Here is a 23942-nt window from a genome sequence, read left to right as displayed (position 1 = left end):
CAAGATGTTCTTCTAGTTTTAAGAGAGTCTATATATGTGCACCTTTTTTTAGATACTGTTAACACTAATAGCACTTTACTAAAAGGCACTGTCACTTTAAATCTAAATATTAATCAGTAAATTGATGAAAATGCACAAACACGTTATGCACGTAATTATACAGGTGATAAGGTAGTCCATTCTTATATAACATAATCTTTGGGGCTGGTAGATATACAAATAATAATTGAGCACTTTTAATGATGACACAGTAATCACATTTAAATGGTCAGTATATAAGGTACATTATCCTTATTTCTTAATTATCTCTTGATATTAGCTATTTTAATTATGTTTTTATGATTTATCTCTTCGTTCTACATCAGTATAATACTTCCGTTCATATCTTGTATCATTTGGTCTCCTCTAACATGGCGCTGTATGTGTGGACACTAGCTTTAGATGCCCGTGACGTAGGGGTGCGGCGACGGCAGGCGGCATTGTGACCGGCTGGGCCAGCGCATGCGCTCTGTGCGTCGCGAGGCTGAATAAAGTAAGGGCGGCTGTGATGCCCTATCCGTCCGTGATTTCCGGCGATCGCGGCGGCCTGGAGCGGATCAGTGTCCCTACCACACATAATATAACTCTGTGCAGTAGCGCAGGGTTAGCAAGTCTGTTAGGATTTTGTTTTAAATTTGTTTTAAATTTATAATGTCGATCACACTATGGTAACAATAGGATCTTAAGTCCTCCGGGCGGAAGTGACATCACTTCCGGGAAACTGATAGCCATCAATTTCCTGTTTGATTGAAAGATTGATATGGGTATAAATATAGGATCAGTGTAGCATGTATCACTATACTCCTGAGGAAGTCCAGGCCGTGGGCAAAGGACGAAACGCGTTGAGTGTTTTATCGTATGGACGACTAATAACAGATAAGCTGTCTTTTATCTTTCATATTGTACGGGCAACCACTTTTATTTATGACCAATTTTTTGAAATAAATGTGTTTTATGAAACATATTGCACCATTGGTCCCTTTTTGCTTTTATCCTGTTTTATGTGAGATACAAACTTGGGAAAAGCACCACCAGGATTATCGTGATGAAAAATATCCCCATTACACACTGAAATACATGGTATTTTGCGATTCATTTAGGTGGTTGGAATTCCACCATACAAGGTACACCTTGAATTCACCAGGGTGTTATTTAAGGTGGAGGTCACATGTTTATGTGAGTTAATGCACTAGGAGGCGCCTATTCTCATCTTTTGTTTTTTAGATATAGATATATATACAGATAGATAGATAGATACACACGCACGCGCGCGCGCGCACACACACACACACACACACACACACACACCCACCTTTTTTTTTTTGTGTAAACTGTTTTTATTAGTCAAAGCAGTATTCAAGAACGTTACAGAAACATTTTCAAAAACAAAAGGAGGGCATACAAAATATCCCGTAGCATATATCCATCAGTACATCACACATAGAGCGCCCTTAGTCGATGAATATCTGTCTGTATTTCTGTCATCATTAAAGTTTATAAGTGAAGAGCATAATATCAAAACAGCATCAATGAATGCGAAAGAGATAGAAGAAAAAAGGAGAAGAGAGAAGAGGAAAAGAGGATGAGCAAGGAAAGGTTAGGGTGGGCAGGGTCAGGTGTGACGGTCTGCATGGTGCGGGCAGACTGTTTGGGGAGTGTATGGGTGATCTCCACCAATCCTGAGTCTGGGCCATAGTACAGAAACAGCGTTGTTGGAATATGGGTGTGGGTATAAATAATGATACAGATATGAATATGGGCCCGTTCACCCACATGAGGGGGGTTATGTCGCAATATAGGACCGATATTGCGATGTGTCTTTAAAGTCGTACCAGGGAAACCAAATAGCTATGAAGTTAACTGTTTTCCCGGATGAGAAGGAAACCAGGTCTTCCATGTCCAAAAAGTGATCAATCTTTGTGAACCACATTTTAATTGAGGGTGGAGAGGTAGATCTCCAAAGAATTGGGATCACCGCTTTAGCAGCGTTGCAAAGGTGTCTTAACAGGGAATGTTTGTAGGGGTGTGATCCTGCGGGGGTGTGATTAAGGATCCAGAAATCTGGGTCTCTCGGGATTTCGTCACCTACTATCTGTTCGGTGCATTTAAATACTTCTGTCCAAAATGGAGTTATAAGAGGGCAATCCCACCAAATATGTATAAAACTCCCCGGGGCATTTTTGCATCTCCAACACATATTCGAAAGAGAGGGAAACATTCTATTGAGAACACGAGGGGTCCTATACCACCTATATATAAGTTTATATAGGGTCTCTAGTGTCGAAATGCATAAAGAACTCGCCTGAGCGTTCCTAAACACGGATTCCCAGTTAATTTGAGTAGGTAGCCCCGACAATTCCCTTTCCCAGGAAGCCAAGAAGGTAGGAGGTTGTGGGAAGAAATTTTCCATAATCAACGTGTAAACAACGCTGTTTCTGTACTATGGCCCAGACTCAGGATTGGTGGAGATCACCCATACGCTCCCCAAACAGTCTGCCCGCACCATGCAGACCGTCACACCTGACCCTGCCCACCCTAACCTTTCCTTGCTCATCCTCTTTTCCTCTTCTCTCTTCTCCTTTTTTCTTCTATCTCTTTCCCATTCATTGATGCTGTTTTGATATTATGCTCTTCACTTATAAACTTTACTGATGACAGAAATACAGTGAACGGGCCCATATTCATATCTGTATCATTATTTATACCCACACCCATATTCCAATTTGTGAAATTGTATGTGTGGGTGTACTGGGGGAGATACATAGTCTCTCAAATCCAGTGAGGTCTCTAGTTACATCAGAGAAGTTCTTGGGAGATGATATGAAATGGTGGACCTGCAGGAACCTCCAAAACTCAGCACTGTGTAGGTTCCAAGAGGACTGAACATCTGAAAAGGAGCTCACCAGCTGACCGACTCTAAAGATCCCAGCTTCCGTCCATGGGGTGAAAGCAGTCCCTTGAAGGCCCGGGGCAAATTCGGAGTTATAAAGAAAAGAGGTTAAGGGGGACCATTTGGAGGATATATAACTCTGGGATCTCAGCTTGGCCCATAATCTGAGCGTGGGAGAAACCGTGGGGTGTGACACCTTCGGGAGGGTAGGGAGCCAAGGTGCAATTTCTATATAATATGGGAGACAGCCCTCCTCTAGGAGGACCCATTGTTTGCGATCCTTGGCACGTGTCAATTCCATTATCCTGTTCAGGTGTACTGCGTGGTAATAGTTAGGGATATGTGGGAGTTGTTGCCCCCCTTGATGTTTTCTCCTGAACAAAGTATCATGTTTAAATCTAGGTGTATTTCCACCCCATACAAATGTACGGATAAGCCTCTGGACGTCTCGAAGCCATAGCAGGGGGATGTGTATCGGAAGGGTCTGGAGAAAGAATAAAATCCTGGGGAGGGCATTCATTTTTACTACGTTGATCCTTCCGAACCAGGACAGTCTCAGCTTTTTCCATAACAGGAAGTCTAAACGAAGCCTAGACAATAAGGGTTTAAAATTTAGGGAGAACACTTTGGATAAGTCATTGGTCAGTAACACCCCCTAATATTTTAATTTATGATCATGCCAGGTGAAGGGGAAGGCTTGTTTCAGGCTTTCTACTATAGCAGGAGGTGTAGTTAAGTTCATAGCAATAGATTTGGAATAATTTATTTTGAAGTTAGAGAGGACTCCAAACTTCTCAAACTCCACCATTAAATTTGGCAGAGAGGTGACCGGATTCGTGATTATTGCGAGTAGATCATCGGCATATAATGCCAATTTGTATTCGGTCACCCTTACTAACAAGCCCGAAATATTTGGGTTAGCCCTAATGCTTCGGGCCAGTGCTTCCATGCAGAGGACAAAGGGCAATGGGGATAGCGGGCATCCCTGTCGCGTACCGTTGAAAATTGGAAAGGAGTCAGAAAGGGTGCCATTAATCCTAATTTTGGCGGATGGGGAGGTATAGAGGGATAGGACTCTGTGGAGACAGATGCCACCAAGTCCCAGATGTCTCAATATTCCGGCCATAAAATCCCAGTCCACTCTGTCAAAAGCTTTTTCTGCATCTGTTGACAGTAGGATAGATGGGGATGAGAGCTGACCTGCATAGTGGATCATGCTGAGCACTTTGGTGGTATTGTCCCTGGCTTCTCGCCCTAAGACAAACCCAGCTTGATCTCCATGTATCAGGCCAGGCAACAGTAGTTTAAGGCGGTTTGCGATCAATTTAGCGAAAAGCTTTATATCAATATTTAATAGAGAGATTGGGCGGTAGCTGGAGCATAGACTGGGGTCTTTACCCTCTTTGGGTAGAACTGCAATATGGGCTTCGAGAGATTGTGGGGAGAAGGGCGATTGGTCAGATATAGTGTTAAAGGCTCTCGTGAGTATGGGGATTAATTTGTCTTTAAAAGCTTTGTAATAGGCAATAGTATATCCGTCGGGGCCGGGACTCTTGCCATTAGGAGAGGATTCAATAACTCTCTGAACCTCCTCAGTGGAAAAAGGGGCGTCTAGATCTTCCACTTCTGTAGCGGTCAGTGTAGGGAAATGTAAGGTCCTTAAATAGTCAGCTATGGCTTTTTGATGGGACGACCTGTCAATTCTGCCGGTTGGGCCGGAGAGGTTATACAGAGTAGAGTAATATGTCTTGAAGGCCCTGGCTATGTGAGATGTCTGGTGGTGGGGTTGACCATGATTGTCTTTGATTGTATGAATGAAGGTAAGAGCACGTTGTTCTCTAAGTGCTTTAGCCAGTAATTTTCCAGGCTTGTTGCCCCATTGATAGTATCTGCTACGGCACTTCCGATAGGAAAACTTGACTCTATCGGAGAGTAACTTATTCAGAGCTGCCCTAGCAGTTTCGAGATCGGCGTAGTGTTGTGGGGATTGGGATTTTTTATGTAGAAGCTCTAGAGATTGTATTTTAGACAGTAAATCCTCTCTGAGTTTCTCTCTCTGCTTTTTGCGAAAGGATCCTATTTGAACACAAACCCCCCTGATGACACATTTGTGTGCTTCCCATACTGAGACTTTGGAGATGTCGTCTAAGTCATTGGTACAAATATAAGAGTCCAGAGCGTTATCAATTCGGGACTTACAGTCTGCATCTTGTAAGAAAGTGTCGTTGAAACGCCAGGACCATTGGTGATGTGCGTTGGGAGGTAAGCGTATGGTAAGGTTGACTGGGGCATGATCGGACCATACAATCTGTCCTATAGAGGCATCAGACAGAAGGTGTAAGTGTCGGTGACTCAAAAATAAGTAATCAATCCTGGAATATGTCTGGTGTGGGTGTGAGAAATGGGTGTAATCTATATCAGTAGGGTGTGTCAATCTCCAAGTGTCGATCAGCTGGTGGTCGAGCAGAGTACGTCTCACTCCCCTATGCTCCCTTTCTGGCTTGCAGGAGATCTTTTTAGAATTGTCCTGGCGAGGATCCAGGGTCCAATTCAGATCACCTCCCATCACCACCACCCCCTCCAATAGAGATTCCGCGTCTTCTAGAACTGAGGATAAAAAGGAGGGTTGTTTAGCGTTAGGGGCATATATGTTTAAGGAAGAGAAACGTTGGCCATGTATGTCGCATTTCACCAACAACCCCCTACCTTCAGCTATTCTGTGGGAGGCTACATTGAGGACAGGCAGATGGCGGGCAAGTAGGATGGCTACACCTAGTGTCTTACCAGCCGAATTATTGGACAGGAAAACATGCGGGTAATAGTGGCATTTTAGGGACGGCGCGTGTCCCATCTTGAAGTGTGTTTCCTGAATAAAAGCAACGTCTATTTTCTCGTCTCTAAGTCATTTAAGAAGTTTAGACCTTTTTTCAGGGACATTCAGCCCTTTGACATTAAGGGTAGTTACGTGTAAATCACTCACCCCCATTATCAGTCAGGTCCAATCGTTTCACGATAGTCTTTTCTTCGGCAGACCCTGGGAAAGGTAAGGGAAAGATAACAGGGGGGGGGAGATAGGAAAAAAGGAAGAGCAAAGAAATAGAAAGAAAAAGCTGCGGCGGGGGAATCCCCGCCAAAAAGTACTTTAACTGTAAACATAAGTGGTATTACTACCAAAACTGCTGCAAGAAGGACAGGAGCGGAATCCTGCCGGCTCCCAGTCCAAAGAAACAGGGGATGCAGCATATTGGGGTCCTGCGGGGGGCTCAGGACAACGACCTCTCCCAAAATAGAAACTCGTTAAATATACGGTATTACCGAGGTGTGCACTAGGCATATGTGAAACATGAAAAATAAAGCATACATATATGTGAGTATATATATTGGCATAAGAGCGTACAGACAAACCTCTAATTATCAAGTCGGGTTTCAAATAGGCTTTAGTGTCTGTACACTGTTATCCATCTGCATAAACAAAAACAACAAGAGATAAAAGGGAAAAAAGAGAATACAAACAAAAACAAAAACCGATCACATTGGTGAACAACACATTGCACTATAAAGAAAGAGAAAAACTCAATGTATAACATATTCAGCAAGCAAATTTGTATCCATTCGGGATGAGGCATCTCATTCAAGGAGGCTTCGAAAGTCGTGGGCCAGGAGTGGATCCCCGCAGCCGCGGGGTGCGAACTTGCTGCCACGCGTCATCTGGAGGGAGAACAACAGGCAATTCCGGAAGGTGGTGAAAGGAGTCCCAGTCAGGAGTCGGGACCGGGGGGATACCCAGGATCGTGAAGAAAGCCTGTAAGTCCGAAGGTCTAGAAAGACTCGCAATTTCTCTAACGTCCTAGTGGATGCTGGGGACTCCGTCAGGACCATGGGGATTAGCGGCTCCGCAGGAGACAGGGCACAAAAATAAAGCTTTAGGATCAGGTGGTGTGCACTGGCTCCTCCCCCTATGACCCTCCTCCAAGCCTCAGTTAGGTTTTTGTGCCCGTCCGAGCAGGGTGCAATCTAGGTGGCTCTCCTAAAGAGCTGCTTAGAAAAAGTTTTTAGGTTTTTTATTTTCAGTGAGTCCTGCTGGCAACAGGCTCACTGCATCGAGGGACTTAGGGGAGAGAAGTGAACTCACCTGCGTGCAGGATGGATTGGCTTCTTAGGCTACTGGACACCATTAGCTCCAGAGGGAGTCGGAACACAGGTCTCACCCTGGGGTTCGTCCCGGAGCCGCGCCGCCGACCCCCCTTGCAGATGCCGAAGATGGAAGAGGTCCAGAAGCAGGCGGCAGAAGACTTTTCAGTCTTCCTGAGGTAGCGCACAGCACTGCAGCTGTGCGCCATTGTTGTCAGCACACTTCACACAGCGGTCACGGAGGGTGCAGGGCGTTGGGGGGGCGCCCTGGGCAGCAATATATAATACCTTTTTATGGCTAAAAATACATCACATATAGCCCTTTGAGGCTATATGGATGTATTTAACCCCTGCCAGATCTCACAGATTCCGGAGAAGAGCCCGCCGAAATAGGGGGCGGGGCTTATTCTCCTCAGCACACAGCGCCATTTTCCTGCTCAGCTCCGCTGTGAGGAAGGCTCCCAGGACTCTCCCCTGCACTGCACTACAGAAACAGGGTAAAACAGAGAGGGGGGGCACTTTTTTTGGCGATATTAATATATTTAAGCTGCTATAAGGATACAACACTTATATAGGGTTGTTCCCATATATATTATAGCGCTTGGGTGTGTGCTGGCAAACTCTCCCTCTGTCTCCCCAAAGGGCTAGTGGGGTCCTGTCTTCAATAGAGCATTCCCTGTGTGTCTGCTGTGTGTCAGTACGTGTGTGTCGACATGTATGAGGACGATGTTGGTGTGGAGGCAGAGCAATTGCCGGTAATGGTGATGTCACCCCCTAGGGAGTCGACACCGGAATGGATGGCTTTGTTTATGGAATTACGTGATAATGTCAGTACATTACAAAAATCAGTTGACGACATGAGACGGCCGTCAAACCAGTTGGTACCTGCCCAGGCGTCTCAGACACCGTCAGGGGCTGTAAAACGCCCTTTACCTCCAGTCGGTCGATACAGACCCAGACACGGACACTGAATCTAGTGTCGACGGTGAAGAAACAAACGTATTTTCCAGTAGGGCCACACGTTATATGATCACGGCAATGAAGGAGACTTTGCATATCTCTGATACTACAAGTACCACAAAAAGGGGTATTATGTGGGGGGTGAAAAAACTACCTGTAGTTTTTCCTGAATCAGAGGAATTGAATGATGTATGTGATGAAGCGTGGGTTAACCCAGATAGAAAAGGGCTAATTTCTAAAAAGTTATTGGCATTATACCCTTTCCCGCCGGAGGTTAGGGCGCGCTGGGAAACACCCCCTAAGGTGGATAAGGCGCTCACACGCTTATCAAAACAAGTGGCGTTACCGTCTCCTGATACGGCCGCCCTCAAGGATCCAGCTGATAGGAGGCTGGAAACTACTCTAAAAAGTATATACACACATACTGGTGTTATACTGCGACCAGCCATCGCCTCAGCCTGGATGTGCAGTGCTGGAGTGGTCTGGTCGGATTCCCTGACTGAAAATATTGATACCCTGGATAGGGACAGTATTTTACAGACTTTAGAGCAATTAAAGGATGCTTTTCTTTATATGCGAGATGCTCAGAGGGATATTTGCACTCTGGCATCGAGAGTAAGTGCGATGTCCATATCTGCCAGAAGAAGTTTATGGACACGACAGTGGTCAGGTGATGCGGATTCCAAACGGCATATGGAAGTATTGCCGTATAAAGGGGAGGAATTATTTGGCGTCGGTCTATCGGATTTGGTGGCCACGGCAACTGCCGGGAAATCCACCTTTTTACCTCAGACCCCCTCCCAACAGAAAAAGACACCGTCTTTTCAGCTGCAGTCCTTTCGGTCCTATAAGAACAAGCGGGCAAAAGGACAGTCATATCTGCCCCGAGGCAGAGGAAAGGGTAAGAGAGGGCAGCAAGCAGCCCCTTCCCAGGAACAGAAGCCCTCCGCGGGTTCTGCAAAGCCCTCAGCATGACGCTGGGGCTTTACAAGCGGACTCAGGAGCGGTGGGGGGTCGACTCAAGAATTTCAGCGCGCAGTGGGCTTGCTCACAGGTGGACCCCTGGATCCTGCAGGTAGTATCTCAGGGTTACAGGTTGGAATTCGAGAAGTCTCCCCCTCGCCGGTTCCTAAAGTCTGCTTTGCCAACGTCTCCCTCAGACAGGGCGACGGTATTGGAAGCCATTCACAAGCTGTTTTCTCAGCAGGTGATAGTCAAGGTACCCCTCCTACAACAGGGAAAGGGGTATTACTCCACGCTATTTGTGGTACCGAAGCCGGACGGCTCGGTAAGACCTATTCTAAATCTGAAATCTTTGAACCTGTACATACAAAAATTCAAGTTCAAGATGGAATCACTCAGAGCAGTGATAGCGAATCTGGAAGAAGGGGACTTTATGGTGTCCCTGGACATAAAAGATGCTTACCTGCATGTCCCAATTTGCCCTTCACATCAAGGGTACCTCAGGTTCGTGGTGCAAAACTGTCATTATCAGTTTCAGACGCTGACGTTTGGATTGTCCACGGCACCTCGGGTCTTTACCAAGGTAATGGCCGAAATGATGATTCTTCTGTGAAGAAGAGGCGTATTAATTATCCCTTACTTGGACGATCTCCTGATAAGGGCAAGGTCCAGAGAACAGCTGGAGGACGGAGTAGCACTAACCCAAGTAGTGCTGCAACAACACGGGTGGATTCTGAATTTCCCAAAATCTCAGTTGACCCCGACAACACGTCTGCTGTTCCTGGGAATGATTCTGGACACGGTTCAGAAAAAGGTGTTTCTTCCGGAGGAGAAAGCCAAGGAGTTATCCGAACTTGTCAGGAACCTCCTAAAACCAGGAAAAGTGTCTGTGCATCAATGCACAAGAGTCCTGGGAAAGATGGTGGCTTCTTACGAAGCAATCCCATTCGGCAGATTCCACGCACGAACTTTTCAGTGGGATCTACTGGACAAATGGTCCGGATCGCATCTGCAGATGCATCAGCGGATAACCTTATCGCCACGGACAAGGGTGTCTCTTCTGTGGTGGTTGCAGAGTGCTCATCTGTTAGAAGGCCGCAGATTCGGCATACAGGACTGGGTCCTGGTGACCACGGATGCCAGTCTGAGAGGCTGGGGAGCGGTCACACAGGGAAGAAACTTCCAGGGAGTATGGTCAAGCCTGGAGATGTCTCTTCACATAAATATACTGGAGCTAAGAGCGATTTACAATGCTCTAAGCCTGGCAAAACCCCTGCTTCGGGGTCAGCCGGTGTTGATCCAGTCAGACAACATCACGGCAGTCGCCCACGTAAACAGACAGGGCGGCACAAGAAGCAGGAGAGCAATGGCAGAAGCTGCAAGGATTCTTCGCTGGGCGGAAGATCATGTGATAGCACTGTCAGCAGTGTTCATTCCGGGAGTGGACAACTGGGAAGCAGACTTCCTCAGCAGACACGATCTACACCCGGGAGAGTGGGGACTTCATCCAGAAGTCTTCCACATGATTGTGAACCGTTGGGAAAAACCAAAGGTGGATATGATGGCGTCTCGCCTCAACAAAAAACTGGACAGGTATTGCGCCAGGTCAAGAGACCCTCAGGCAATAGCTGTGGACGCTCTGGTAACACCGTGGGTGTTCCAGTCAGTGTATGTGTTTCCTCCTCCTGCCTCTCATACCCAAAGTACTGAGAATTATACGGCAAAGGGGAGTAAGAACGATACTCGTGGCTCCGGATTGGCCAAGAAGAACTTGGTACCCGGAACTTCAGGAGATGCTCACGGAAAATCCGTGGCCTCTACCTCTAAGACGGGTCCTGATTCAGCAGGGACCGTGTCTATTCCAAGACTTACCGCGGCTGCGTTTGACGGCGTGGCGGTTGAACGCCGAATTCTAAGGGAAAAAGGCATTCCAGAAGAGGTCATTCCTACACTGGTTAAAGCCAGGAAGGAGGTGACTGCACAACATTATCACCGCATTTGGAGAAAATATGTTGCGTGGTGTGAGGCCAGGAAGGCCCCCACGGAGGAATTTCAATTGGGTCGATTCCTACATTTCCTGCAAACAGGATTGTCTATGGGCCTCAAGTTGGGGTCCATTAAGGTTCAAATTTCGGCCCTGTCGATTTTCTTCCAGAAAGAATTGGCTTCAGTTCCTGAAGTCCAGACTTTTGTAAAAGGAGTACTACATATACAGCCCCCGGTTGTGCCCCCAGTGGCTCCGTGGGACCTTAATGTAGTTTTGGATTTTCTCAAATCCCATTGGTTTGAGCCACTCAAATCTGTTGATTTGAAATATCTTACATGGAAAGTAACCATGCTACTGGCTCTGGCTTCAGCCAGGAGAGTGTCAGAATTGGCGGCTTTATCGTATAAAAGCCCATATCTGATTTTCCATTCGGACAGGGCAGAACTGCGGACGCGTCCTCATTTTCTGCCTAAGGTGGTGTCAGCGTTTCACCTGAACCAGCCTATTGTGGTGCCTGCGGCTACTAGCGATTTGGAGGATTCCAAGTTGCTGGACGTTGTCAGGGCATTGAAAATATATATTTCAAGGACGGCTGGAGTCAGAAAATCTGACTCGCTGTTTATACTGTATGCACCCAACAAGCTGGGTGCTCCTGCTTCTAAGCAGACGATTGCTCGTTGGATTTGTAGCACAATTCAACTTGCACATTCTGTGGCAGGCCTGCCACAGCCTAAATCTGTTAAGGCCCATTCCACAAGGAAGGTGGGCTCATCCTGGGCGGCTGCCCGAGGGGTCTCGGCATTACAACTCTGCCGAGCAGCTACGTGGTCGGGGGAGAACACGTTTGTAAAATTCTACAAATTTGATACCCTGGCTAAAGAGGACCTGGAGTTCTCTCATTCGGTGCTGCAGAGTCATCCGCACTCTCCCGCCCGTTTGGGAGCTTTGGTATAATCCCCATGGTCCTGACGGAGTCCCCAGCATCCACTAGGACGTTAGAGAAAATAAGATTTTACTTACCGATAAATCTATTTCTCGTAGTCCGTAGTGGATGCTGGGCGCCCATCCCAAGTGCGGATTGTCTGCAATACTTGTACATAGTTATTGTTACAAAAAAATCGGGTTGTTCTTGTTGTGAGCCGTCTGTTCAGAGGCTCCTACGTTGTCATACTGTTAACTGGGTTCAGATCACAAGTTGTACGGTGTGATTGGTGTGGCTGGTATGAGTCTTACCCGGGATTCAAAATCCTTCCTTATTGTGTACGCTCGTCCGGGCACAGTATCCTAACTGAGGCTTGGAGGAGGGTCATAGGGGGAGGAGCCAGTGCACACCACCTGATCCTAAAGCTTTATTTTTGTGCCCTGTCTCCTGCGGAGCCGCTAATCCCCATGGTCCTGACGGAGTCCCCAGCATCCACTACGGACTACGAGAAATAGATTTATCGGTAAGTAAAATCTTATTTTTTCCGCCGTGAGAGACCTGGAGGGAGAATGGAAAGCCCCATCTGTATTTCAGCTCGAGCTTCCTGAGGGAGTCTGTAAGAGGTTTCAAGGCGCGACGTTGTTGTAAGGTTGACCAGGCAAGGTCAGGGAATAGTTGAATCTTGTCGCCTTGAAATTCAATGCTGTCTAATTGACGGGCCAACCTCATTATATCCTCTTTTTGGGCGTAATAGTGGAGCCTACAAATCACGTCCCGTGGTCTGTCGGAGGGCAAGCCTCGATGACGAAGGGCTCTGTGTGCTCTATCGAATATAATGTCTTTGTTCGGGTCCAGGTCAATAAGTTCCCCAAATATCTTAGATAATGCGTCTACCAGGTCTGTTTGCTGGACGTTCTCCGGCAGGCCCCTGACTCTAATATTATTTCGCCGGCCGCGATTATCCATGTCCTCAATGCGCGACTTTAAGAAGGAGATATCGTCCCGTTGGTGAGATAGCACTTCCCGAAATTTAGTCAAAGAGTCCACAGTAGACGATTCATGGCGTTCCAGGACATCAACTCGAGTCGCGATTTGAGACATATCTTGTCGGAGCGCTGTCACTTCCTGAATGATGGTGGATAGTAGACGGGTCTCCAAGGCTGAGAGGTCTTGTTTCGTAGGAAGTGATCGTACATGAGACAATATTTCACTTATCTCCGCAGATAGGAAGAGGGCCTGTGAGGGCTCTGGAGTCCCAGGGGAGGCCATGTCGTCCACCGGGTCGTGTACACTCGAGAAGGTCGGGACGTTAGAAGGAGCAGAGGGGGTGGAGGTTGGAGAAGTTAGGAACTTACGGAGATCTGATGAACGTCGGTTCGCGGGGGGTGGGATCTCGTCCGGCTTAGTCTTGGCCTTCTTTTTTTTCTTTATCCCTTTCACCATGAGATCGGTCTATAGATAAAGCAGTGTAGAATTACACTTTCACATTTCCTCTGTATTATGTAGCATGAGGGCCGTCGTTGTGCAAGAACCCCCCTCGTGGTCTTAGCCTCGAGCATGCCTGCCTGATGCTACCCTAAGGGCCCATTCTTTCACTTGTAGTGGTGGTGCTTCTGATATAGCCCGATCGGGGTGTATTTACAGTGCCCCAGGCCACTGGGTAAGGAGATAGCCAGCAAATATATAGAATTATTAAATGGATGGATGGGTGGGGGGAGTATTGATTGTTTTTATAATATTTCGTATTGTGTAATGAGAGCAAGCCTATATGGCCCAGCTTTGTGGGTCCCCCCTCTTTCTTTTATGTACAGTGCTACAGCTGCAGTGAAGGCACGTTACAGTACCTTTCACTGAACTAAAGATGGCCGCCGGGCGTCTTCCTCCGTCGTCCCGTCTGACGAGCCGCCGGGTCCTCGCCGCGCTGGGAGCCGAGAGCAGGTAGGAAACCACTAGCCGCGGCAAGCGGCAGGAGAGTTTTTATAGCTCCGGTAGGTGCTCACGGTCCGAGCAGCGGGTCCCGGAGCCGTCCCCGGCCTATTGCTCAAATTGAGGCCCCGGCTTCGTCCAACCCTGCAGGCCGCAATCCGCTGGAGCAGTTAAAACTGCTCCCCGATTCCGCGGTACCTCAGGGGTCTCAGCCGGGGGGCACCAGGAGGGCAGCAGTTGAAATGGGGTGGCCTTGGAGGCGCAGACACAAGGGGAAAAGGCAATTTAGGCTTTGGGTCTAAGGAGCTCACTTCAATCACGTCTGCCTCCTTCAGACCCCAGACCACGCCCCTCACCCCCCCCCCCCCCCCCTTTATATAATCCAGATGTTACCTTTCTTCAGTGAACATATAATTATGAAGACTGCAGAGAACCAAGGTCCGCTTATTTGCAACTAAGGGAAATTCTCACAATCGTTACAATGCTTTTCAGAAATTGACTTCTTCATTGAGGTTCCGTGTACTAAGTCATAGAAATAGAAGAATAGCAAGGATGAGCAGTAAATAATTAGTTCTTTGGTTGGTTGATGAATGCAGTCAGTAGCTCACAGGGTAGCGGTTACTGAAAAGATGTGGTGATTGCCCTAGCTTAGAAATGAACAGACCCTTCCTTATACCTACCCTCATTAATAACATATAGACAGTATATAACATGGAACATATTACAGCCATTCTGCATAACCCACCAGATAGCTTCAGGAAGCTGTTGTGTTATTTGGGTTATATCACTTGTGTATATTTTATTGTGTGTCATAAATAGTTGTTTTTTATTATTGAGATACTGATCTCTGGGAGTGAATTATTGTGCTGCTTTTGGTGGAAAATATATACTTTAATCCATATTTGGTGGAAATATTATTTATTACCGCCTCTATTATATTAGTGCAGATTTTTAGGTTATATAAATTTAACCTGGATCTAGGAGCTGCACCAGTAATCTATCTGATATACATATCAATTTATTTACATTTCTGCATTTTAATTTTTATTGTTTTAGCACCAAAGTGTTTATTAAACAAATAGCAATGTTTTGGGCATTCTATGCCTTTTAGCAAACTAACCAATATAATAATGAAAAAAGGGCATAGGCTTGCCTTAAGCATTGCTTTTTTGCTCTATAAACATCTCTCCCTATATTTAATTCATAATTAAATATGTTGTTTTTATTTATTTTTCTGTCATGTTGGAACATGAGTGCATTAAAAATTGAAAACTAAAACTTTTTTAAAAGCTTACTATAGATCCGTTATCTTGAAGCTCTTTAGCGTAGTTTTGTTTTTCTGCATACCTTGCAACACAAACTTTTTGTGACAGCACTAATGCATCAACGAACTTTCCATGTTATGTGCCATTCATTTTACCTGACAAACTGAAGCCCATTAGATATCGTATCCATAACACACTGGCCGATATATCGGACGTTCTATTGAATGGCCGATATATCGCAGGTCCGTCGGCCAGGGTGTACTAGCGATATGTCTGTGAACGCCGTTGTTCAGACGTATCGCGTTGGCCCTGCAGCACAATCGACGGCCAAAATATCTAACGATATAATGGTGCATCGTGCTGTGTGTACGGGCGGTCAGCCGACTGCCCGTACGCTTGCTGCAGACGCCGGCAGTGATTGACAGCACAACTGGGCTGGCGCATATAAATGCCCGCCCAGTTCGTGACGTCAGTCCCGACAGATCGGGCAGTGTGTATGCACAACACACGTTCCGGTCTGTCAGTAGATATATCTACAAGTGTGTTCCCAGCATTAATGTGAGATATTTCAGTGTATCTGCTTTCCGTCCGTGGAGAAGAAATGTTGCCCTGTTCCTCCCCATGAAGGAACAGGGGAAATGTCAGACAGACAGCCAAGGCATCTATCGGACATGCTGGACGATCTTGCATGTCAGACAGACCAATAATTGCTGATTGGTCATGGCAATATAATTGGACAGTGTATGCCCAGCATAAGTTTCAGATCCTATTGCCATAGTTTCCCTCTGCAGTATACTCACAATATATATTTATACTCTGGTGATTTTTATAACAAGTACATTTATTTTATTTACAGAAATGTATAGCTCATGGACATGAGTAGCAGGAGCCCAAACTCTCAATATGACGAGACTGATGGACCTACAGGAATGGTTGCTTCTGTCCGGGACTCTGCCAGCAAACAGACTTATAACACTAAGAAAAATATAAGCGGCAATATGAAAAGTGATGGGGATATGGCTATAGCTGACAGGGGAAGAACAAGGAACGCTCCAAATAATAGTCCTGATAATGATAAGATGAGTGACTCCTATTATTCTGATGACGAGGACAACACAACATATGGATCTGACCGATCCCCAACGCCCAGCTCCAAATCCATGTGGCCTCGTGAAAAAAGAGCAGAGTACAAAGCCAGTTCTGTTACGCCAGTTCATAAACAGTGTAAGTGTTCTATAAATGTTTTTCTTCATTTATAAATGTACGGTACATACTATTATTTACTGTAATGAATATCCTTTGATAGAAGTTTTCAGTTGTTTTATATAAACTTTTAACATTCAGATAAAAACAAAGTCTGCTAAAGAATTATTTCTTGGTGTTATCCTTTTACTGCTCACATTCACCTACAAATCCCTCAAGCATTCCCCTCCCCCCTACATTATGAAGTGCATCTCCCTCCAGACTCTTGTCCACCCACGACTGACACCTCTACTTCCAACTGATTACCTCCTTCAAGTCTTCGCCTGGCTGCTCCCCACCATTGGAACTCTTTCCCTCTCCCTATCAGACTATCTTCCTCTCTTGCTTGCTTCAAACGGGCTCTTGGAAATCACGTTTTTACTAAAGCCTTCCTGCTCTCATCCGAAACCACTACTCAATGCTCCTCACTCACAGTCCATCTCTTCTGTGTCACCCTTGTCTGTTTCTCCACTATAGATTGTAAGCTCTTACGAGCAAGGCCCTCTAACCATTTGTGTTTTTCATTCTCTGACCTAAACCATCATCCTCTTTACCAACAGTTGCACCACACCTCAGGGCTCAGCCGGTGCTTCAGCGGGGTACACTGGTATTCCATAGGGAATAACATCAGGGGGGTGTAGAGTTGGATCTTGATCCGAGGCACCAACAGGCTAAATCTTTTACTGTTCCCAGGATGCATTGCACCGCCTCCTCTATAGCCCCTCCTCCAGGCACTGGAGCTCAGCTCAGTTTGTAAGTTGGTGCCTGCAGAGCAGGTCACGAACAGGGGAAGAGCTTTTTAAGAAGACTTCAAGGGCCGCAGCACCTTCTATGTCATTCGGGCATGCTGTGCTGCGGCTCTATCACCTCCCCCAGCAGTGCTGCATACTCCCGCGGCCTGGTTCCCGGGTACTTGTAGCGGAGGCGCACCGGACTTCAGGCACACACCGCTGACGCTCTTCTGGATTGCGTGGTTGCGCATCAGGGAGAAGGTAAGAGGGTCCCTCAGGTGGGACCCGCCGGTAAATCGCGGTCCCAGGAGACTGAACGCGCCGCTGGCGTGGACACTGTACTGCACAGGGACCCCACTATATCCACCAGGGCAGGGAGCACAGGTCGGATTTACTTAAATCCGTTTAATATAGGCTCCACAGCAGGGCCGGATTAAGCCCTTGGGGGCCCCAGGGCACCCAAGACAGGGGGCCCCCCCACCAGCAACCACCCCCCGCAAGGGGCAAAAGCAGGATTCGGAAGGGGGGTTTCCTTTGATGCACGCATGTGTGTGTGTGTGTGTGTGTGTGTGTGTGTGTGCGCGTATATATATATATATATATATATATATATATATATATATATATATATATATATATATACAGGTTGAGTATCCCATATCCATATATTCCGAAATACGGAATATTCCGAAATACAGCCTTTTTTGAGTGAGACTGAGATAGTGAAACCTTTGTTTTCTGATGGCTCAATGTACACAAACTTTGTTTAATACACAAAGTTATTAATAATATCGTATTAAATGACCTTCAGACTGTGTATATAAGGTGTATATGAAACATAAATGAATTGTGTGACTGTAGATACACTTTGTTTAATGCACAAAGTTATAAAAAATATTGGCTAAAATTATCTTCAGGCTGTTTGTATAAGATGTATATGTAACATAAATGCATTCTGTGCTTAGATTTAGGTCCCATCACCATGATCTCTCATTATGGTATGCAATTATTCCAAAATACGGAAAAATCCCATATCCAAAATACCTCTGGTCCCAAGCATTTTGGATAAGGGATACTCAACCTGTATGTATGTATATATATATATATATATATCTATATATCTATATATCTATATATCTATATATCTATATATATATATATATATATATATAGATATATATATATATAGATATATATATATATATATATATATATAGATATATATATATATATCCTCCAAAAGTATGGCACTCAGCGGACTTCTTAATCACATATCACAAACGCCAGCTAGTTCAGCAACGTTTCGGGTTTTATTTACCAATATGACGTGATTCTATATCAATTATCTCTTATTAGCTCCACCCCCTCTGCTCTGACCCCCGAATCGTGGTGTACAACCACGAGGGGGCGGGGCTCTGAACGCCAGCCGTAGGACCGGACAGCGGGCATTGAAAACAAAAAACATTTGGGCCACCCTCCTATACCCCCATACCCCACCTCCCCCTCCCCCAGCACAAAGCCAGCCACCGGCTACAGGAGCTGTCGGGGTCAAGGCTCCACGCTGCAGCAGGGAGGAGAAGACTCCCGGCTGCTGGGGAGGGAGGATTCCGCGCTGCCAGCGGGTGTGTGATGTCCCACTCGCGGCTGTGCGTGTGGCTCCCTCCCCACTCTTCACGGGTCAGCGACTGATACAGGGCAGAGGGAACAGCAGCACCAGAGCGGTGCAGACCAGCTTCGGCTGGGGGGCCCCTTATGCCAGGGGGGCCCGGGGTACTGACCCCCATGGCACCCCCCTTAATCCGGCTCTGCTCCACAGTACCCGGTGGTGAGGACCAGCATAGGGGATAAGACGCTGACCTGTAGCCCCTACCCCAGCTCCGAGCGCCATCTACTGCTGCTGTTCCCGCCCTCAAGCTGCATTTCTCTCTCCCTCACTCCCTGACAGAGATTTTGGTGCCATCTTCACAACTAGCTGGGCTGATCTCCGGGACTGCAGGGCTCGGTCTCCTCTGTAAAGCCGCCTGTCTCATCAGCGCTGTGCATTTACAGGCACATAAGTATTCTACATGTCATTTTGGACCGTATTAGTTAAGAACAAGTGTACTGCTATCCGAATATTTAGTACAAGTATTCTGTGATATACATCCAGAATATACTGTGCATTGTTATATCTATACTCGTACATATTTATATGTAGTTTTACTAGTCCAGTGCAGTTTTATTGTTTATATGTAGTAACTTGCTTAGGGGGTTACTTGCAGGTATTGTGCTTGTCTGGCTATATTGTACTGTTACGCCCTAAGGCTATATTCCTTATAATGTCTGCCACACAGGGCGGGAAATCCGCGGACGCTTCTGTATCCTGCGGTACTGGCACTACGGATTTACCTGTGGGGGGAAGTTTTAACTGCTGGTTCAGGCGCTGAGTGCCATATACCCAGTCAACCTGCAGCACCGGTGGCCAATCAGGACCCACCTTGGGCAGCGTTCTCAAGTCTGCTGACTACACTTGTGACACGTCTTATGTTCCCTGTGGGACCTCCTGTGCCATTGCAGGCACATATTGTCCGTGCAGTTAATCCGCCCTGGGCGGATACTTTGTCTACCCAATTACAACGATTAAATCAATCTGTAGTTAGACAAAAGTCTACCCCACGCTCCTCTGGGACCAAGGGGTCATCTAAACGGGTAATTTCTTCCTCACAATCCACTGATATTTCGGATAAATCTCCCAGTGAGGATGGGGAATATACTGATCCGTCAGACACTGATACAGTTGCTACTGATGAGAAATCTACAACCCAGGTTGCTGTTCCTGACCTAGTGGGGGCTATTAAGCTAATTCTTCAAATAGATGATGACATTGAGCCTACTACTGCGTCTAAGAAACCTGTTAAGTTCAAACATCAGAAGATTGCTAAAGTAGTCTTACCACATTCTGACCATTTAATTGACATATGTCAGGAATCCTGGTCGTCTCCAGGAAAGAAATTTTCCTTGTCTAAAAAGATGCTAGCTCATTATCCTGACCCTACAGAGTTGAGTAACAAGTGGCAAACTCCGCCGCTGATTGTTTTTGTCTCTAGAGAAAGTCCTGAAACTTCAGGACAAGATCAGATATTTCCTCTCTCGCTCAAGAGTACAGCAATGCAAGTACTAGGCCTCATGGTGTCGGCTTTTTGACATGGTAGAGTATGCTCAATTTCATTCCCGCCCTCTGCAGAGGTTAATCCTTTCCAAGTGGGACGGATTGCCTCATAAGATCAGGTCTCAAATGATCTCCTTGACTCCGGAGGTTTGTCTGTCGCTGAGCTTGTGGCTACAGAACCAACAGTTGAGCAGGGGCCGTCCCTTCTGGATCTCCAACTGGGTCCTCCTGACAACGGATGCCAGTCTGCGGGGTTGGGGCGCGGTGTTGGAGCAACACTCTCTTCAGGGTCGGTGGACCAGGAAGGAATCTCTCCTCCCGATTAAACATTCTGGAATTGCGGGCAGTGTTCAATGCTTTGACACTGGCACTACCTCTAGTACAGAACAGGCCTGTTCAATTACAATCAGACAACGCCACCACTGTGGTGTACATAAATCATCAAGGCGACACTCGAAGCAGCATGGCAATGCTGGAAGTATCCAAGATCCTCCGTTGGGCGGAACGCCATCTGCCAGCAATATCGGCAGTGTTCATTCCCGGAGTCCTCAACTGAGAAGCGGACTTCTTCAGTCGTCAGGACGTTCACGCCGGAGAGTGGAGTCTTCATCCGGAAGTCTCTCAACTCCTAGTGGACAAGTAGGGCCTACCAGACCTGTAGACCTGATGGCGTCTCGACACAATCACAAGGTTCTGGTCTTCGGACCAAGGGATCCTCAAGCAGCGTTCGTGAACGCACTGGCAATTCCATGGAACTTTTCGGCTGCCATACGTGTTCCCTCCAGTGTCAATCCTGCCTAGGGTACTACGGAAGTTCAAGCAAGAAAGAGGAATACTACTTCTAGTTGCTCCAGCATAGCACAGACGGCATTGGTTCTCAGACCTGCAGGGTCTCTCGAAAGAGTGTCCTCTTCTACTTCCTCAACGCACAGATCTCCTCGTTCAGGGCCCTTCTGTCTACCCGGACCTGGCCAGACTGGCTTTGACGGCGTGGCTCTTGAAGCTTCACTCCTGAGGGCCAAGGGATTCTCTGAGGCAGTTATTTAAACTATGTTGAAAGCCCTCAAACTATGTTGAAAGCCCATAAACTGGTTTCTGCACGAATTTATCATAGGGTCTGGAATTCTTACTTTACCTGGTGTGCTGGTAAGAATTATGATGCATATACTTTCGAAACTTCCAGACTTTTGGCTTTTCTGTAACAGGGCCTGGACTTAGGCCTTCGTCTGGCCTCCCTCAAGGTTCATATTTCTGCCTTGTCGGTGTGGTTTCAGAGGAAAATTGCGTCTCTCCCTGACGTTCATACTTTCACTCAGGGTGTTTTACGGATTCAGCCTCCCTATGTCCCTCCTGTGGCTCCATGGGATCTGTCTGTTGTTTTGAATGCCCTACAAGAGTCTTCTTTTGAACCTCTTGAGCCTGTGGACCTTAAATGCCTTACGCTTTAAGGTCGTTTTTCTGTTTGTTATTGCCTCTGCTAGGAGGGTGTCGGACTTAGGTGCTTTGTCCTGTCGTCCGCCCTTTCTGATTTGTCATCGTGACCGGGCAGTTCTTAGAACTCGTCTAGGTTATCTCCCTAAGGTGGTATCATCTTTCCATCTTAACCAAGAGATTGTGGTTCTGGCTTTTATCTCTTCTGGTTTGTCCTCCAAAGAGCTGTCTTTGGATGTGGTACGGGCTCTCTGTATTTACGTGGCGAGGACTGCCTCTGTCAGGAGGTCCGATTCCCTTTATGTACTTTTTGGTTTTCACAAAAGTGGCTGGCCTGCGAATAAGCAAACCTTGGCCAGATGGATTAGAATGGTGATTGCACAAGCATATGCACAGGCTGGTCTTCCAGCTCCTGCTGCTATCAAGGCCCATTCTACTTGGTCTGTTGGACCTTCTTGGACGGCCTGCCGTGGCGCGTCCCTAGAACAATTGCGCAAGGCGGCTACGTGGTCCTCAGTGAACACGTTCATCAGGTTCTATGCTTTTGATACTTCCGCCTCCCAGGATGCTTCCTTTGGACGCTGGGTTCTTGTTCCTGCTACAGTGCGTCCCCTCCCATGAGGAACTGCTTTAGGACATCCCCGATGTTATTCCCTGTGGAATACCAGTGTACTCCGCTGCAGAAAAGGAGATTTATGGTAGACTTACCATGGTTAAATCTTTCTGCGAGGTACACTGGATTCCACAGGGTGCCCTCCTGTGACGCACTTAGCTTCTTTGGGTTTGTATGGCATTAGCTGCTAGTCCCTTCTCCTGTCGTGAGAATGTGGTTCTATGTGACTATCAACTGCCGTCTCTTTTACTTACTACTGCATTGGACTGGTTAACGAAGCTGAGCTCCAGTGCCTGGAGGCGGGGCTATAGAGGAGGCGGTGCAATGCACCCTGGGAACAGTCAAAGCTTTAGCCTGTTGGTTCCTCGGATCAAGATCCAACTCTACACTCCCCTGATGTTATTCCCTGTGGAATCCAGTGTACCTCGCATAAAGAGATTTAACCATGGTAAGTCTACCACAAATCTCCTTTTTGAATGCATATGCTACAATGTTTCTATAATTCGTATCCTATATTCTGCAGTGTTTTGTACTTTAAGTCTTTTGCACTATTTTCTTGTTATGACTGCAAATATTTTCTATTTATGTACTTTGGAAAGCGCTGCAGAACCCTTGTGGCTGTGCATGAATTCCATATAAATAAAAGAACCGCTTAATGGAGTTATCCGGAGTAGATCAATCAACTTTGACTGTATTTATAGCTTAGGCCTGGCCAAACTTTGGCTGTCCAGTTTTTGTAAAACTACAATTCCCAGCATACTTTACCAGCTGATTGGTGGGAGGGTATGCTGGGACTTGTAGTTTCACAACTGCTGGAGAGCCACAGGCCTGCTATAGCTGTTTCTGTTGTCATGTGCCTATTGCATTAATAGCTTACACTGTGATATGGCTTTTAGACCTAAGTGATGAATAGTTGCATCTCTTCCAATAGTAACCAAAATTGGAATATTATCATTTTGCTTGATATATGGTTGGATTAATATTATCAATAGTTCTCCTTTTTGACTCTTGCCATAAAAATTGTGAGATTACCTTAAGGATTATGTTTTATCAGCTATCAAGAAGGTGAGGTCCAAGAATCTATCAAACAAGAGGGGACCACGATTTAGTTCCCAGAGTGTAAACAAAGAGTCCTCTGTAAAGGACGTTGATGGTGTTACCAAGAGAGTCCTGTCTGCGCAACACTTAAAAATAAATGAACTAGGGAACAAGGTAGCTGAGCTTCAACTGAAACTAGAAAAGTTTCAGAAAGAAAACAAGACTCTAAAGATGTTGCAGTTCAGGCAAGAAAAGGCCTTGTACAAGTTTGAAGATACAGGAAATGAGATGTCGCAGTTTATAACTCGGTATAATTATGAGATCCGTACACTGAAGGAACTCTTACGAAAGTCCCAGGAGAAAGAAAGAAATGCAGAGAAGAGATTAAAGGAAACAGATGATGAACTGTACAAGGCAAATGGTGCTTTAAAGAAGTTAAAGCAGCTTTCTGAAAATCGGCACCTTGCTGAACGGGAGGAGCTAACTAAGAAACTGGACCTTACAGAAAGTAGACTTGATGAACGAGAAAGAAGAGTCAAGGTATTTATTTTTTCCTAATGAGACATTGTTTGGTTTCCAGTGAGTGAGGCATTGGCTTCAATGACCTCTATAGTCAAATGTCCATTCTCCTTTTAGAGCAGCTTGTTTACAGTAGT

General features: G+C 46.3%; 1 protein-coding gene across 4 annotated transcripts in view; it reads left to right on the top strand.

Annotated features, from left to right (window-relative positions):
- The window catches only part of LCA5 (lebercilin LCA5), an 87857-nt gene that overhangs the window by 37437 nt on the left and 26478 nt on the right, over nt 1–23942 (top strand). For 3 of the 4 annotated variants that reach the window (XM_063916866.1, XM_063916863.1, XM_063916867.1), the window contains exons 2-3: nt 15940–16307; nt 23303–23826. In XM_063916866.1, coding sequence (XP_063772936.1) covers nt 15953–16307; nt 23303–23826 — 879 coding nt within the window. In that variant the 5' untranslated portion in view covers nt 15940–15952. Of the gene's footprint in view, nt 1–5001; nt 5192–15939; nt 16308–23302; nt 23827–23942 lie in introns of all 4 variants that reach the window. The other variant, XM_063916864.1, reaches the window with a different exon arrangement.

Source organism: Pseudophryne corroboree, chromosome 4 (genome assembly GCF_028390025.1).
Source record: "Pseudophryne corroboree isolate aPseCor3 chromosome 4, aPseCor3.hap2, whole genome shotgun sequence".
In the NCBI taxonomy this organism is placed as follows: Eukaryota; Metazoa; Chordata; class Amphibia; order Anura; family Myobatrachidae; genus Pseudophryne; species Pseudophryne corroboree.
Note: the sequence above shows the minus strand (reverse complement) of the source record. Positions and strands in the feature narration are given on the sequence as shown.